At 51.9% G+C, this 16,103-nt stretch overlaps 5 protein-coding genes across 5 annotated transcripts in view; 4 read left to right on the forward strand and 1 right to left on the reverse strand.

The window, feature by feature from the left end:
- Nucleotides 1–622: 622 nt before the first annotated feature.
- On the forward strand, nt 623–2,959 carry PpBr36_09238 (uncharacterized protein; the record flags this gene model as incomplete). Its single annotated transcript, XM_029896360.1, has 2 exons — nt 623–1,275; nt 1,348–2,959. 2 exons carry the CDS (start codon nt 623–625, stop codon nt 2,957–2,959), a joined length of 2,265 nt encoding a protein of 754 aa, XP_029744946.1.
- Nucleotides 2,960–8,623: 5,664 nt separating this feature from the next.
- PpBr36_09239 (uncharacterized protein) lies at nt 8,624–10,530 on the forward strand (the record flags this gene model as incomplete). Its single annotated transcript, XM_029896361.1, has 2 exons — nt 8,624–10,140; nt 10,272–10,530. The coding sequence occupies 2 exons, from the start codon at nt 8,624–8,626 to the stop codon at nt 10,528–10,530; spliced, it is 1,776 nt and encodes a 591-aa protein (XP_029744947.1).
- Nucleotides 10,531–11,455: 925 nt separating this feature from the next.
- On the forward strand, nt 11,456–13,058 carry PpBr36_09241 (uncharacterized protein; the record flags this gene model as incomplete). Its single annotated transcript, XM_029896362.1, has 2 exons — nt 11,456–12,650; nt 12,802–13,058. 2 exons carry the CDS (start codon nt 11,456–11,458, stop codon nt 13,056–13,058), a joined length of 1,452 nt encoding a protein of 483 aa, XP_029744673.1.
- Nucleotides 13,059–13,523: 465 nt separating this feature from the next.
- On the reverse strand, nt 13,524–15,423 carry PpBr36_09242 (uncharacterized protein; the record flags this gene model as incomplete). The annotated part of the gene is made up of 3 exons (XM_029896363.1): nt 13,524–14,979; nt 15,059–15,185; nt 15,288–15,423. 3 exons carry the CDS (start codon nt 15,421–15,423, stop codon nt 13,524–13,526), a joined length of 1,719 nt encoding a protein of 572 aa, XP_029744672.1.
- A 464-nt stretch (nt 15,424–15,887) lies between these two features.
- The window catches only part of PpBr36_09243 (uncharacterized protein), a gene marked incomplete at both ends in the record, with an annotated part of 909 nt that continues 693 nt past the window's right edge, over nt 15,888–16,103 (forward strand). Inside the window, one exon of the mRNA XM_029896364.1 lies at nt 15,888–16,091. Coding sequence (XP_029744656.1) covers nt 15,888–16,091 — 204 coding nt within the window. The remainder of the gene's footprint in view (nt 16,092–16,103) is intronic.

The following is a 16,103-nucleotide window of genomic DNA, read 5'->3' on the forward strand; positions in this document are numbered from 1 at the left end:
ACCATAACGGATTTCTGTCGTCCCAACTTTGACCTCAAGATCATCTTCCCCACGCGACGACTTGCAGAAACCGACTGGGTCCGACGAAGATATCGTGCATACCTTTGTGAGAAGGCTGTGTTGGATGATCTGCCGTACGACATTTGACAGCTCAGTAATTGATTAGAGACGTACCCGATTGACCAGCAAGTGGATGAAACGGTGGATGCGGAGGTGCCTACCTTGCCTGCCCTCGAGTTGCTACTCCCTGTTTTCACTGCCAATCCATCTGCCCGCCTCGGGCACAGAATCGCACGTCATCATTCAACAACAGCAGAAAAAACAGCAACAACAACAATAACAACGAACCCGAGGAACAAACCTTTCCGAAATCCCCGAAAACAATTGAGTATCGGCAAGCTTCCAGGGTCAAAACAACTCGCGCCAATAAAGATTCTTACCGAGTCTGCCGAGAAGCCGGCCTCTCCGCGGCTATCATGCTTCAATCACGACTGGCATCACTGGCGACGATACGACATTGAGTGAGGCGAACCGTCAGCAAGCACCCTTGCTTGCGCACTTTTCCCCACTTCATCCTCCCAGGCTCCCCTCTAACCCGTTCCTCTAAATCCCATTATTCGCGATGGTTTCACTTGTCATTACGTCTGCCACCGTGCCCTCGGCAGACCTGGAAATGTGCTCTACCGAAGTCGTCATCCGCCGCATTCCCGAGTTATCAGAGGCACGATATTTCTCCCAAGTCTTTTCGGCATCTAGTAGCTCTACGGAGGCCGGGATCGACAGGGCCTTGGCAGCAAAGGCCGCAGCTCTAGGGATTTCGACAGCACAATCGCAATCTCCCCGGCTCTCAGTACCACATGAGCCGTCAGACCACCAGACTACCGATCCAGAAACCGACACATCCAGGCGTGCGACAAGAGATTTGGACGACTCGTTAGGGATAACCGTTACGGATATCCCATCCTCGCCACGTCCCCTTTCAGTAGTCGCAGGTTCCGCTGTCAGCGCCACGCCTGTGTTACCAAATCCTAACTCGCAGGGTCCTCTGCTTTCAAAGAAGAGATCAAGGAATTTGAGCTTTTCTCAATACGAAAAGTATCTCGCCCATGTCGACCCGAACCTCAAGCAGCCCAAATTTGTCAAAGAGTCCCCTGTGGTTCCGGAACCGGCGCCCAGCTTGTTCAGCATCGGCAGCAGGAGGAGCCTTATCAGTATCAAACGTACGCTGAAAACAAAAGTGCGATGGCGGAGATCGGCCGTGTCACCTGTGCCAATGTAAGTTGTGACTTTTTGAAATATAAAAGTACAAAAGAACAAATTTTCGCTGACTAGACACACAAACGAAAGCTCCTGTATATGCTGTCGGGATGATTTCAACAAGATCCAGTCACTTCAGACTCTGCCATGCGGTCATACCTACTGCAGTTCTTGTCTCAAGATCATGGTGAACCAGTCCGTAACTGACGAATCAAAGATGCCGCCACGTTGTTGTACCCAGCCGATACCTGGACACGTCGTCGCGGCTGTCCTTGACAACGAGGAGCAGCAGACATTCCTCAAGGCTGTCTTGCAATTTTCGACACCATGGGAGGCGCGCATCTTTTGCCCGAATGCGGCGTGCGGCGAATTCATCAAGCCGCGGGCCAAGATCGATCCAAAACATCCGTTCGACGTTACCTGCAAGCACTGTCGGTCCCGAGTCTGCGTCATGTGCAAACGGGACGCGCATCCCCTGGGACAAGATTGTCCAGCAGACTTTGAACTCGATGAGGTGTTGAAGATGGGCGAGAAGTCTGGATGGAGGCGCTGCTACAAGTGCCGCACTCTGGTTGAACTCTCGCAGGGCTGCACGCACATGACCTGCCGGTGCAAGGCCCAGTTTTGCTACATCTGCGGAGCTGTATGGGACAGCACTGTCGGTTGCCCCAACTACTGCAACGGCGAAGAAGAGCTGGAACGTAGACGGCTAGAGGAAGAGGCCCGAATGGAAGAACTAGAAGCGGAGAAGGAGGCGCAGGAGCAGGCAGCCCTCGCCGTCGAGGCCGATCGTCTGGTGGCGTTGGAACGAACAGCCGCAAGCCCCGAGTTTGCACAGCTAGCCGAGACCCTAGCGGCAGAGAAGGAGCGTATCGTCAGGTACGAGAACGAGGCGAAATCATCACTGTGGTCGAGGCACACTGAAGAGCGTGTCGCCATGATGGAACGATTCTCGGACCAAGTGGAAAAGATGAGGGAGCGACACGCCAAGACCACGCAACACCTAGAGGACCGCCAGATCGCGGCCGAGATGGACTTGCGCGCCACGCTAGACCAGCGCGCTCGAAGCGTCAAGATAAGGCTGAGGCACATGGAGGCCTACTGTGACGGACTGGGCAGGAGCGTCAATCCCAACCCCGATACATCAACAACCAATAGTAAAAGCGTGGGCAGCAGGCCGAGCTCGCCGAATCCCGCGGCCAACTTGAGCATGCCGACGCGCGTCGTGACAGAGAGGGACCTGCGGGAGCTTGGACAGCAGTACAGCATTCGTGACGACCTCGAGCGCCTTCACCAGGCGCGAATCAACGTTCTGCGCGACCGGCAGGCGAAGAACATGGAGGACCTGCAGGACCGTCAGAGGAAGGAGATGGACAACCTGTTAAGTCAGCGAGATGAGGAAATAGAGGACCTTGAAGCCGCGTTCGCAGCCGAAGACGATGCGCTCCTGTGCGTTTTTGACGAGAGGAGGCAGCGAGCTCGCGCGAGGTGGGCGCTTCGTGTCGAGATATTGCAGAAGACCATGGAGAACAGGACCGGCTTGCGGCACGGACCGATACCTCTGCCCGAATGGCCGTCGACTTTGATGAGCAGCCCGCTATCCCCTCTGGCTACGCCGCTCGGACTTCAAAATGAAGGCGCGCAACTTGATTCCGGCGATGAGTACTGCTCATCCACAGACACGGGAAGTCGTGAAGACTGATACGAAGCGCGAGACCTTGAAACTGCTTCGGTCTCCTCAAACTCGGCTATGCATCATCCCGACCTACTACCTAAGAGATACAACGAGGCCAGTGCTTTTTTTTCTTTTCTTTTTTTTTGGTGGCATTATCGGCAGGCCATAATAAAGACCAACATACGGACTGGGAACCCTGGTGTGTAACTTCGCAAAACACACCCACCGACCATACTGCTGGATATGCCCGACCTTGACTGAGACGTTGAGAAATCCAGTCTTTATCCAGGGAAAGAAACGAACGGTGTTCCTTTTTTTTTTCTTTTCTTTTTTTTTTGTTTCGGGAACTATCCCACCCTTTACACGTTTGACCCTGATCAGACCATGATGTCCACATTTCCTTTGTTATCAAATGAGAGCATTTGTCAAAATGACGCCATTGCAAGATAGCGCTTGTCATTTTTGTTCATTTTCATCAGTTGCTATTTGAATTTTGTTTTCCGGTTTCAAGGTTTGGTCTTTTTCTTTGAAGCACTTTCAGTTAAGATACCATAATCGCGATAGCTGTCGACAGGGAAAGACCCTCGGATCGATGGCTAAATTACAAAGATGTTTCTCGGAGTGTACCTTGCATGCCATGGTTCGATGTTACTACGAGGTCGTTCGGTAGTTCATTCGAAGTTCTCGTTTTAGCAATTAAGAGAGTACGCAAACCCAACATGTATAGTCCTACTGTAGTCCGCACTGGGAACGTGTTACCTAAATTCCCACCTTGCTCTTTGGATACCTGGTTAACTTACTACTCATCTACGTGCGAATTGGGGCTTATATCATCGTCACTCCAAAAGGCAAGGCACAATAGCTCGCTGACAGGGAGTGAGTGAGCTTTTGACAATCATGGACGGGCAAGGAGTGGCAAGAGGCAAGGTGTTGAATTCATCCTAATGGCGCGGGGGAACCATATCATTCTAAGGATCGCACTCTAGGCCAAGTCATACTGCAAAACAGAAAAATAAATAAAAGAAAACTAATTTCAATCCCACGACGGTTGGTCCGAAGACAAAAAAAAAAAGAAAAAGAAAGTAAAGCAGACTTACAAGGCTGATGTCATAAGCCCGAAGTAGATGAACACTGTTTGACACGCGCACAGTATACGAGATGAAAATACTTAAAAAGCTCGACTACAGAGGGGGAAAAAAAGTATATTTGCCCTGAAAATAATCTGTTGCTCCTTGAGAGAAAAAAAAAACAAAATTCTAATCTTGGGACAAGATGGGCACACGTGGAAGCTACTGGGGAGGTGGGAGAGGGGTAGGGAAATACGAGTCCGTGGGAGGAGAAGGACAAGAAGAAAAAGAGCAATGAACAAGATGGGCGATATTGCTGAAACTTCTGGTCAGTGTCAGACTGAGTAGTCTTGTTGGATAGATGAACAGAATCCCGACGTGCAGGAGATGCGTCTCCAGATTTTTCTTCTTTTTTTTTGCGCTCGTTCATTTTTGTTTACATGAGCCTTTAAGGGGGCGATCAATAGGCTGGATCTTGGACGGGGAAGCAGCCCGGAGCTGGACAAGACTGTCTTGAAACGGCCTTCATCCCATAATGTACGCATCGCTTTGCTTGCTGGTGTTTTACTTGCTGCAAGTCAAGATGTGCATTGTTTTCAAAAAAAATGTTATCCATCATTCAATGAATGAAAGCAGATTCTACTGTGTCTAGAAGCAGATTTTGCCATCAAGGTGGGATAGCTCTACAGTAATGAGTAAACAAGTCAGGAGCAAGTCGGGAAACATTTGCTTCTGTTTCTCTCTCTTCCTCAAAGCTTTCACCCTTGCACGCACCATCCCATCTTAACCAAAAAAAGGAGGAACTGGATCGACAAGACCCGGTTTGGCGGTTCTCGTCCGCGACAATTCGGAAAAGGAATAATAACGGGATGCGATTGGCTCCTCCACCACGCAGCCGTTGGGGGGACAAGGAGAAACACAACACGTACATCTTGAAACCACGAAGACGGAGTAACAAGCAGGCAATTCAGGGGCAGTTTGTCCTTGTTGGGAGGCTATCGCGGTGGAAGGAATGAAAGGTAGGTAGGAAGCCCAAGTCTGGACTAGGCAGAATATTCAGAAGCTTGGTCGCTTGAATGTTAAAAGGGGAAGAACAATACAAAGAAGTCTTCTAGTTCAGACTTAGGGTTCGTTAGGCCGGGCTTGTTTATTCAAGATGCCGCAACTATTGCCTGGCCAGAAAAAAAAAAAAAAAAAAAAAAAAAAAAAAGAAAGAAAGAAAAAAAACTCTACACTACTTACTCACTCCGCGGACCTACTTTACCACAGTAGCATATACCCAAGTCAACCTGGGAATTCATTATGAACCTTGAAATAGGATGCTTTGTTCATAGCTTTTGTTTTTGCGAAAGGACGGAGATTTCCGAAGAAAATGACTTATTCTTGACCATAGAATTAAATGCATGTCAGTTTTGACTTTTTATCAAAATTACAAGCCATTTGCTTCGTCGTTTTCTACTGTACTTCAAAAGCAGGCCCACCTTACAGTAGCCAGCTGGCAATTAATTTACGTAGTAAACAACTTTGGCGATAGCGCCGAATGCTTGCTGCGCTGCCGTAGTATCAAACATGCCGATCCCCACGACGTGGGTGCAAACAAGCCTTTGCGCCAGATTTTACCCACCCCGCAATCCCCACTGTGAGCAGCTCCACGTCACATTACTTGCTTTAGGCTCAGAGAATTAGACCAGACCGACCAGAAAATGCGGAAGAAGAAGAAGAAAAAGAAGAAGAATTGGACGAGTTTCTCCGCCGGTGTTTCGGATGGCGCGATTCAAGAGTACTGTAAGTACCTCGGCGTTTCGTCCTTTTCGCGCATAGTAGAGTTTGAAATTGCTTCTCACCGCGTATTCTTTAATCTACTTAATTTTTTTTAAATTTATTTTTCTTTCTATTTTACTTCCGCTCCTGCATTGCTTGCTCGCCGTATCCTGCCCCACATGCATTCTGTACTAAGCTTATCTAGGTAAATCGATATACGTGCAGCCAGGCAGTCTCATGTTTGACATTGATTGACAAGATAGGCACCTTTTTGTCTTTTTTTTTTTTTTATCCGTTCGGTACAGAGGGTAAAAAACAGAAAGAAAGAAAAAAAAGAGTAAGCTCTTCTACCAGTACCTACTACTCTAGACTAAAAAAAAAAATACCGCTTATTACTTGACGTATCCGGCAGGGCAGGGCACACCCTGCGCAATCCTCAAACCCTACATGTGGCAAACGAGCAGATAACCACTGCTTGCCATGGTTGCCATCTGTCCACTGCACTGCCACCAACTGTGAGTTCAATAAAGGTAGAAATTCCGAGTTTTTAGTGACTTGTTACGTTGAATCCGAGTACGACGTTCTACCTCCTTGGTCAAGTAGGTTAGTTGACTGAGGCACTTTGGAGCAGCTCGCAAGTGCCTCTCAACGGCAGAAAGAAAACCGATCGAATCGTAAATGCGGAATATTCGTCCAGTCTCGCCCTTTTGCACTCAGAAATCAAGGCAAACTCTTTGCATGACTTCAGCTTTACTTGGCGACGTCCCACCACGTTCACTCGGTGGTGTCGGCAGTTGGAAATCGCCCAACTTGGCAACGTCCCACCATGGCCTTTTTTTTTTTTTTTCCTTCGTGTGGCTTTGGCAAGGTAGATTTTATTCCTGCACACTGCCCTGTACTTTCCGGGGACGAGGTGATCAAGGTTGGACGAACCAGCGCCACAGAAAAAAAAAAGCCACAGCGTCAACATACCAGATCTATCTACCACAGGCGTGCACAGCTTGACAGGGTCCATCTCCTTGCACGCTAACCAACTGGCTTGGCGGCAGCAGCGTCTTTCTTAGTTGACGTTTAGCACCGTCAGAGTCCAGGGTAAGACGGCTAGACGGGTCTACCCCAAACCGCTTTGACCTAGCACAAGGGAACCAAAGAGAAAGGTCATGTACAAAGAAATATGCCAAGATGCCGCGGACAACCGCTGTCCCCTTGAGCCAGAAATCCTAATCTAGGTTAGATCTTTGCCTTTCAAGCCTCTCCGCCCCAAAAGAAAATAAGACAATCCAATCCGGGGGTTGCCGCTGAAAATAGCAATGTTCCCGATGACAGGGATCGGCAAAGTCATAATTGGAACACTCTCCAGGGATCATGGCTGGCACATTTGTTTTCCTTTTTCTCTAGAGCTCAGTCACGACGCCGCATCTTCAGGTAAATACGAAGAAAAAAAGAAAAAAAAAACTAAACGAAAAGTCAATTAAATCAGGCAGTGGTCAAGATATGCTTGACTTTTGCATTGAGCTCACGTCTGTTAATTCATCCATGTTTCGAGTTACCCCGGATCCGTGGTCGTTGACAAGGATTAGGGGCTTGATCTGGCTCTAAGCTTGCCACGGCTTGTTTGCTCTCCCCCCCCCTACAGCACTCTATCTTCATCCTACTATACACGGTGTGAGACTACCGGGCTCTCCTGGGCGTGTCAGTCAAAGGAAAAAAAAAGAAAAAGAAAAAGAAAAAGAGGACAAGGCAAAAGTGTCTTTGCACCACTCGCGTGGAGTGTTAGACAAGAGGCCAAGCCAGACCGAGGACCTCTCTCGGGCTTGGGGGGAGGAGGATATGGCCACCCAAACACACCCGGTCCTCCATCATACAACACCTCTCACATTCGGCTGATGTTTGTTTTGGCTTTTGCTCGCTTTGAGGGGAGGTCATGTCGAGCTTGGCTGAGATGGATATCCAGTGTTCGTGTTTGTTTGCTGTGCACTTCCCGCGCTCGCACGAGGTCTCAGACTGGTCAGGGATGCAGTACTTGATATTATCAGACGGAAAAAAAAAAGAGAAAAAAAAAGACGATATCCCCCCCAAGAAGCCACTAGCACCCAGAGGAGACGAATAGGGAAACAGTATCAAGAACGAGAGAGTGAGAGGTGCTAACTCGCTTTCGGCAATGAATCGTCTCCGTATGACTGGTGAACAAATCCCCGTCTCTACTTTTTTTGTGTGATGCATGCACTGTGGCTCCCGAGGGACTGGGCTCTTAGGGTCTAGTGCTGTGTGCTAGCTGTCCGTCAAAGCAAACCTTGTTCTGATGAAACTTGCTACCGGAGGCTTACCACCTGTGTTTTTTTTTTTTTTTTTTTTTTTTTTTTTTTTTTTTTTTTTTTTTTTTTTTTTTTTTTTTTTTTTTCTTTTTTTTTTCTGATCTCTTTTACTGGTTTGTTGCTGACGTAGATATAGACTACTAGTGTCCCCCCAAATCTTCTCACCAGCCCGATTTGTAGAAAACTTGTACTGGTCCTCTCACTCACACCACTCTTTCATGTACTACCACCACATCTTGACTGCGAGCCCAGTCAGAGATTGTTAGCTCGACCCGAAGGCCAAGCACAGGCCCCTATAACAAGATTAAATCAGAGTCGCCAAGGAAGGACTAGGGTGCTTTGTTAGTCGCCTAGCACCATCACATTAACCAACAACATCAACAACAACACGAGCAACAGGCCCTTTAATAATAGAAAGAGAGACCACAAGGGGGCTCCGCACTAGAAAGCTACTTGCCCCACCACATCCACAGCCTTTGACAGGCACTGGGGGAAAAAGAAAAAGAAAAAAAAAGAAAGAAAAAAAAAAGTTAAAAAATCTGCCCACCATGCCTCTCTTTCCAGAAAAGTCGACGGATGTTGGAAGGTCCAACAAGAACATAAGTCGACCCTACAGGATGTCGTCGATGCCGACAGACTCGACCGAGAACTTGACCGAGATCAGGTTGAGGAACGAGCCCAAGGAGGACAATGTGGTGGGCACATCACGGCTCTTCAGCACGACGGGGCAGATCAGATACGTGCCCATGCCGACGCCAGATCCCAAGGACCCGCTGAACCTGCCCGAGTGGAGGAAGTGGACAGCCATCGCGGCGCTGTGCTTCTTTGGAGCGCTGGCGCTGTCGGCCGAGTTCATCATCGGGGCGCTGGTGCCCGTCTTCGTGCTCGAGTACGCGGGCATCAACCCGCAGATCCTGGGCCAGATCGACATCAGCGCCATCCTGCCGCCGGGCGAGGTCAACCTCAACCCGGTGAAGCTGCTGGCCGGGCTCGGCGGCCCGCCCATCGACCAGGTGTCGCTGCTCGCGTCCATCCCGCTCCTCGTCAACGGCATCGCGTCGTACATCATGGTGCCCATGTCCATCGCGGTCGGGCGGCGTCCCATGCTGCTCCTGTCGGCGGTCTGCGCCTTCAGCGGCGGCTTCTGGGCGGGCGCCTCGACCGGCCTGTACAGCCACCTGGCGGCCCGCTGCATCCAGGGTCTCGGGGCCGGCGCCGTCGAGGCCCTGATCCCGCTCATCGTCCAGGACATGATGTTCATCCACCAGCGCAACAAGGCCATCTCGCTCATCGGCGCGTCGCAGGGCCTCATCGTGGTCAGCCTGGGCATCGGCTCGCCCTCGATCGTGGCGCACCAGGGCTGGCGCTTCCTGTACTGGATCACGTCGTCGGTCGGCGTCTTCGCCTTCATCCTGCTGGTGCTCTTCGTCCCCGAGACGCGCTGGATCCGCAGCGTCGAGGAGCTGGCCGGCAAGGAGATCTACGAGCTGCGGCCCGGCGAGACGCGTCCCCGCCTCGACCCGGCCGTCTACGGCCCGCGCACCAACAAGTCCGACTTTGGCATCCTCAACGTCAGCTACGAGTGGCGCCTGGCCTCGGCCTCCATCTGGGACACGGCCCGCTCCACCCTCTTCCCCAACGTCTTCTGGGTCATCATCGTCAACTCCATCTTCATCTCCATGCAGGGAGCCGCCGGCCAGGTCGGGTCCAGCCTGCTCATCGCCGCGCGCTGGAAGTTCGAGACCCTGGGCTTCGCCGTCATCCCCATCGTCATCGCCAGCCCCTTCGTCTGGTTCTTTGGCGGCTACGTGGCCGACTGGATCAGCAACCTGCACGCCCGCCGAAACGGGGGTCGCCGCGAGCCCGAGGCCCATCTCATCTCGCTCATCTTCCCCCTGATCTGCGGCATCATCGGTCCCATCGTGTTTGGATATGCCGGTCAGAACATCAACAGGCTTCCGGGCATCGTCGTCCTGGTCGGTATCTTTTTCATCGGCTTCAGTTTCTTGACTGCCAACGCCTTGTTTGCCGTATACCTCGTCGAGAGTTATCCAAACTATGCTGGGTAAGTTTTTTTTTCTTTTTTTTTTTTTTATGTTTCTTGTCGTCCTTCACCTACTTTTTTTTTTCTTTTTACCCATCTCACTCGGGACATGACTAACTCGTTTTTTTCTCTTTTTCTCCCAAAAACAACAGACCCGTCCTCATCAACGTCGCCTCCTTCCGTCTCATCATCGGTTTCATCATGTCCTTCAAGGCCGTCGACTGGGTACAAGACCTCGGCTTCTTCAAGAGCTTTGGCATCTACTCAATCGCGCTTGGGGTTGCATGTCTGGGTCTGCCTTTTGTCTACTTTTACGGCAAGCGCATCCGCATGTGGACCGCCGGTCGTCTCGACCCCCCGTTGCCCACGGGTAAGAAGTTTGACGAGGAGGGAGCCGGCATCGCCTTGTAGACAACTCCTTTCCCAAACAAGCAAAACAAGAAACGGAGTAGGTCCCTCCCTCCCCGCCCCTCATTTCAACACAGAAAGCCGTGGGTTTTGTATTGTGGCTTTTTTTTTTCTTTTCTTTTCTCACGCCGGGCAGCGTGCACGAGGGAGACCACGGGACAAATGGACGGCAAAGCAAGTTATGAGGATTCAAACGTGGACTCGCGGTAGCTGGTCACATTCCTAATACGGCTCGAGTGTTTTCTAGTACGAGGATAAACGAGCCCCCCTCCGCAAGGGTTTGAGTTTGTATGATTTGGAAACGCTGCAAACAAAACATGAAGAAAAAGGGCGAGGGGTTTCTCTTTTCCTGTCAAGTATATATATTTTTGTATCTTCTTGGGCCTGAAGGCTCCTGTCTCTTTCATTTTTTTTTCTTCTTCTCTTCTTTTCTTTTGGACTATATTTTCTTGGCGATCCCAGACAGAGGCTATCGCTTTTTCTTTTTCTTGTCTCTTGACCTTTGCGTCAGTTTTGGTTTCTATCGTATTTGTGGTTAGAAGAAAGCCAGCATCACGAGCTGAAGAAATGGATTTGGGAATATGCATAGTCGGATGAGAATGAAACCAAACTTTATTTACTTGTCTATTTACCTTGCGTAATCATGTCCCTTTATATATATATACATATATATATACATATATATGTATATGACGTACCTGGGTATTCTGTTCCTTGTCGGGTTAGGGTTTCCGCTTCCTATCTATCGGCTGCCAACAGGTCCGATCGCATCGGACCCAGTTTCCGCTACACACTTCCAACTCAATCGGATAAAGGTCGTAATTATCTCAGATGATTTCCCGAATGATGTCGCTTGGGCATGATCGCTGCTGTTTCTTAATTATGTAATTAGAAGCTACACAATACAAAAAAAAAAAAAAAAAACACAATGCACGCCCCGACCATGATTACGCATCTCGGCCGTGCCCTCACTCTGCTGCTAGCGTCGACTGCAGCCGCGGCAACAACGGCACAAAAACAACCAACCTACCAGCCCCTGCCGCCCTTGCGTGACCAGGCCGCTCTCGTGGACGCCTGGACCGCCGAGCGCCGCGCGCTGATCCCGGGCCTGCTGGCCAAGCACGGCGTCGACGCCTGGCTGGTGTCGCAGCGCGAGTACGCCGAGGACACGGTGTTTTGGTCCCTCAAGCGCAAGGAGCAGTTTAGCGCCCGCCGGCGGACCCTGGAGCTGTTTCTCTCGTCGTCATCGTCGTCGTCGTCGTCGACGGGGCAGCAGCAGCAGCAGCAGGAGCAGGGCCCAACTGAGAGGACGTCGTACACTTGGATCGAAAACAGGCCAGACGTGCTCTTTGCCCAGCTGCGTGAGGTGCTGGAGCGGCACCGGCCGGCCAGGATCGCCATCAACGCGGCCGAGGAGGTCGCGTTCGCCTCGGGTCTGCACGCGGGCGAGCTCGAGACCTTCAGGCGGCACCTGAACGGGTCCGGGGATGGCGGCGACGGCACGGCGTGGACGGACCGCTTCGTCACGGTGCCCATGCTGGCTGTCGAGTACATCGCCTCGACGGTCGAGGGCAGGACGGCCTGGTACCGCCGCCTGATGGAGACGGCCTGGGCTCTCGTCAGCGAGGGGTTCAGCGCCGAGGTCGTCCGGCCCGGCGTCACCACCACGGCCGACCTCGAGTGGTGGTTCCGCGAGAAGACGCAGGCGCTGGGGTACTCGACCTGGTTCCACCCGGACGTCAGCATCGTCGAAGAGGGGTTCGGCTTCTTGTCCCAAGACAACGGCGAAACGACTAGGGCCAACAAGGAAAAGGTCATCAACTATGGAGACTTGCTCCATGTCGACTTTGGCGTCTCGGCGTTAGGGCTGAACACAGACACGCAGCACTTGGGATACGTCCTCAGGCCCGGCGAGACGGAGCATGACGTCCCCGCCAGCCTACGGGAGGGCCTGCGTAAGGCCAACAGGATGCAAGACATTGTGAGGCAGAACATGAAGATTGGGAGCACCGGAAACGACATCCTGAAGAGCTCCCTGCAGCGCATGAAGCAAGAAGGCATTGCCGGCAAGGTCTACTGTCATCCTATCGGGGACTGGGGTCACTCCGCCGGTACTTTAATAGGTAAGATGCGCTCGCTGCTGATAGAATGGGGGGTTTTCTTTACCTACCTGTCCCTCTCTGCCCGGATTCCCTAGCGGCTATTATCTGCTTTTCCCACAACGTGCTGACTAGCAATTTCGAAAAAAAAAAAAAAATCCAAAACAAACAACAGGAATGACCAATTTACAAGACGGCGTCCCGATCCTCGGCGACCTGCCTCTCCTGAAAAACACATACTACAGCGTCGAGCTCCTGGCAGAGCACTGGATCCCCGAACGCAACGCCACGCTCGTCTTTCCGCTCGAGGAAGACGTCTACTGGAACGACGAGACCAAAACTTGGGATTGGGTCTACGGCAGGCAGGAGCGTTTCCATCTCATTGAAACTGCTGCCTCTGGTGGTTCGCTCCCAGGATTTGGCGAGCTATAGGTCGATTTTTTTAAACTGACTCAACCGAGTTTCTAAATTCAGAACCTCAGACTAGACTAAAGACACATTGAGTAGAAAATCTACCATGGCACTGGTTTAAGCGTGCCCAGGTGAACAAGCCGACGAGCGAATAGATAGGCAGTTCAAATCCGGAAGCACGTACGCAGGTAGGTATATATGTAATCCAGTACATTGTCATGATACCGAATTCGATCAATACGCCAGGCCATGAAAACCAAAGCATTTTCGTTAAAAGTAAAAACGAGGCAAGAAGAAACTTGAAAGGTTGACGACAGCTTATATGCCCCCGTATATCGTGTTAATAAATCTATAAGCTCCCACTAAGGCCCGAAAAAAGAAGAGAAAGAATTCGCCCCAGTTTATAACTTTATAGCTTTGATTTTTTTTCCCCCCCCCTTTAGCAGTCACCTTAGCAAAAGTCTAGAATAGTCATCACTTGAATCATCACAATGTACCCCTGACACCACCCTGGGCGCCTACTTCCCTCGCAGTGACGGTGACGCCAAGGTCTGCCATGACCTGTATCGTGACTTCGACCTGGCCGCCCTTCTTGACACCCCTGATAGCAGCCTCGGCGAGCACGTCACCAATCTTCCAGACCTTCTCGCGCTTCTCATCCTCCTCCTCGGACTCCTCGTCGGAATCGTCCGAGTCCTCATCGTCGCTCTCCTTGGCGTCCTCAACCTGGACACCGTTGGCCTTGGCCTTCGGGGGCTTGGGCTCAGGCTGCGTGACCTTGATGTGGGTGCCACCCTCGACAACGCGGATCAGGACATCTCCGCCATCCTTGGGGGCGGCGACCCTGACGGTGCGGCGAGCAGGCACTGCCGTCTCGGGCGCCACGACAGGCGTGAAGCTCTCGGTCTCACCCTCCAGCGTGACGATGCCGATGGCGTTGGTGATGTGCTTGACCGTGGTGACGGCCGGGTGCGTGCTCTGCTCAATGTCGTCGGCCTCGTACTCCTGGATCAGGCTAGCCTGCAGCGCAGCACCACGGGCCTGCAGCTCGCTGGGGTTGATGGCAGTCGGGGTTGTGCTGGGGGCAAGGATCTTGGTAGACTCGGGGAAGATGGCGCCCAGGTTGGAAGCAATGCGCGGTGTGTGCGCACTTCCACCAGCGAGGATGACCTCGTCAACGTCAAGAACGTCAAGACCGGCCTTCTTGACAGCGCTCTCGACAAGACGGTTGATACCCTCAAAGACGGAGCGGGCGAGCGTCTCGTACCGCAGCCGGTTGATTGTGCAAGAGAAGTCAAAGCCCTCAGCCAGCGACTCGACGCTGAAAGAGGCGTTGGAGCCCAAGCTGAGAGACTTCTTGGTGCTCTCCGACTCCAGACGCAGTTTGGCGAGCGACTTGGGGTTGGAGCGCGGGTCGACGCCGGCGTGGCGCTTCATGAACTCCTTGGCAAAGTGGTCCATGAGCACCTTGTCGAGAGCGACACCAGCAAACTCGTAGTCGTGGGCCGTTGCCAAGATGGTGTACATGCCACCCCGCGAGGCAATAACGGCCACATCGGACTTGGTGCCGCCCAGGTCGGCGACTACAACAATCTTGTCCGAAACCCCTTGCTCACGGGCATCATAGGCCAGAACCGCAGCAGTGGGCTCCGAGATAAGCTGGAGGACCTCGATGTCGGCAGCGTTGGCAGCAGCAATCAGGGCCTCGCGCTGCTTGTCGCTGAAGTTGGTAGGGATGGTGATGACGGCCGAAGTCACCTTCTTGCCAAGGTAATCAGAAGCAGACCCCGTCAGTCTTTTCAGGTAACGGGTGGCGACCTCTAAAACGGGCACCGTCGACTCCTCATCGCCCTCCTTATCCTTCACAGTGAATGAGACAGTATCGTTCGCTTCTTGCGGGTGTGCTGAGGCATGACAGTGGGTAGGGTCGATCGACTTGAAGCTGCGGGGGGTGGGATTAGAGTATGGGTCAGCTATATTGTCGAAAATTCGGTAGCGTGTGAGTTTTTATTGAGACATACTCTTGACCTAGAAAGTCACGGAAGTAGGAGATGCTGTTCTTGGGGTTGCGGACGAGGAAGGCCTTTGCTTGAGCGCCATAGTACTCCTCGCCATCGACGTATGATAGTATCGTGGGGATCTGACGGTCTGGAAGAGCAAGCTTGTCGGTTAGATCAATGAAATATGTGGTGTGTAGTCTCTTGAGGCACTTCGATCCAAGGAGCTCGGTCAGGTATCAGTCGCACTAACCTCCATCCTCATTCGCAATGACCTCGGCCTTGTCGTCGACGGTGTAGGCAATCGAACTGTTGGAGTTGCCAAAAGTGATGCCAATGACCACGCGGTCCTCAGGCGCAACAGCGCCTTTTGTGCCGTTTTCGCTCATTTGGAAAGCCCTGATGGGATATGTGATTTTTTTTTGGGTTCTTTTGAGTTTGTGTATGGTGTTTGCGAACCGGATTGCAGACGCTATTGGAAACAATCTATTATCTGTTTCTTTTTTTCCGAGTATTCTGTTTGGCGGGGCTTTTGGTTTTCACATTGCCAGAGCCTCTTCTGGCGATTCAAAAATTTCGTGGAGCCTCCCGCCCTCCAAAAATTTCTAGCGCGGAGCAGGGAATACCCTTGTTAGAAACGTGCCCCACTTTGACGCGCCGCTGCACAGAAAAAAAAGAGAGCTTTGGGCCGATCCAGTTCTTCATTGGATGACGCCTCAACAGCAGGTGCATTTTTGTTTGCGCAAAGCTACAGTACCTCCCGCATGCACTACCTGCTTTATTGAAGCTAAAGACACATATGATGGGAACAGCTGCTTCATAAATCCCCAGTGCGTGGCCAACCACAACACAAATGGCGACGGCGACAGAACGCCCATTCGTCCTCCCCGGCGAGGCAATCGACCCCTCCCTAATCCCAACTCACCCAAAACGGCCACTCCGCCTCGGTCCCGGCCTGCGACACATTCCGCCCGCCGAGATCGTGCCCACCGTCGCCGGCAAGCTAGTAGTCAACCCCGCCAAGCCATCGCTGTCGCTTGACTACAATGGAGGTCGCGTAAGGACACTC

Source organism: Pyricularia pennisetigena (assembly GCF_004337985.1).
Source record: "Pyricularia pennisetigena strain Br36 chromosome 7 map unlocalized Pyricularia_pennisetigena_Br36_Scf_8, whole genome shotgun sequence".
In the NCBI taxonomy this organism is placed as follows: Eukaryota; Fungi; Ascomycota; class Sordariomycetes; order Magnaporthales; family Pyriculariaceae; genus Pyricularia; species Pyricularia pennisetigena.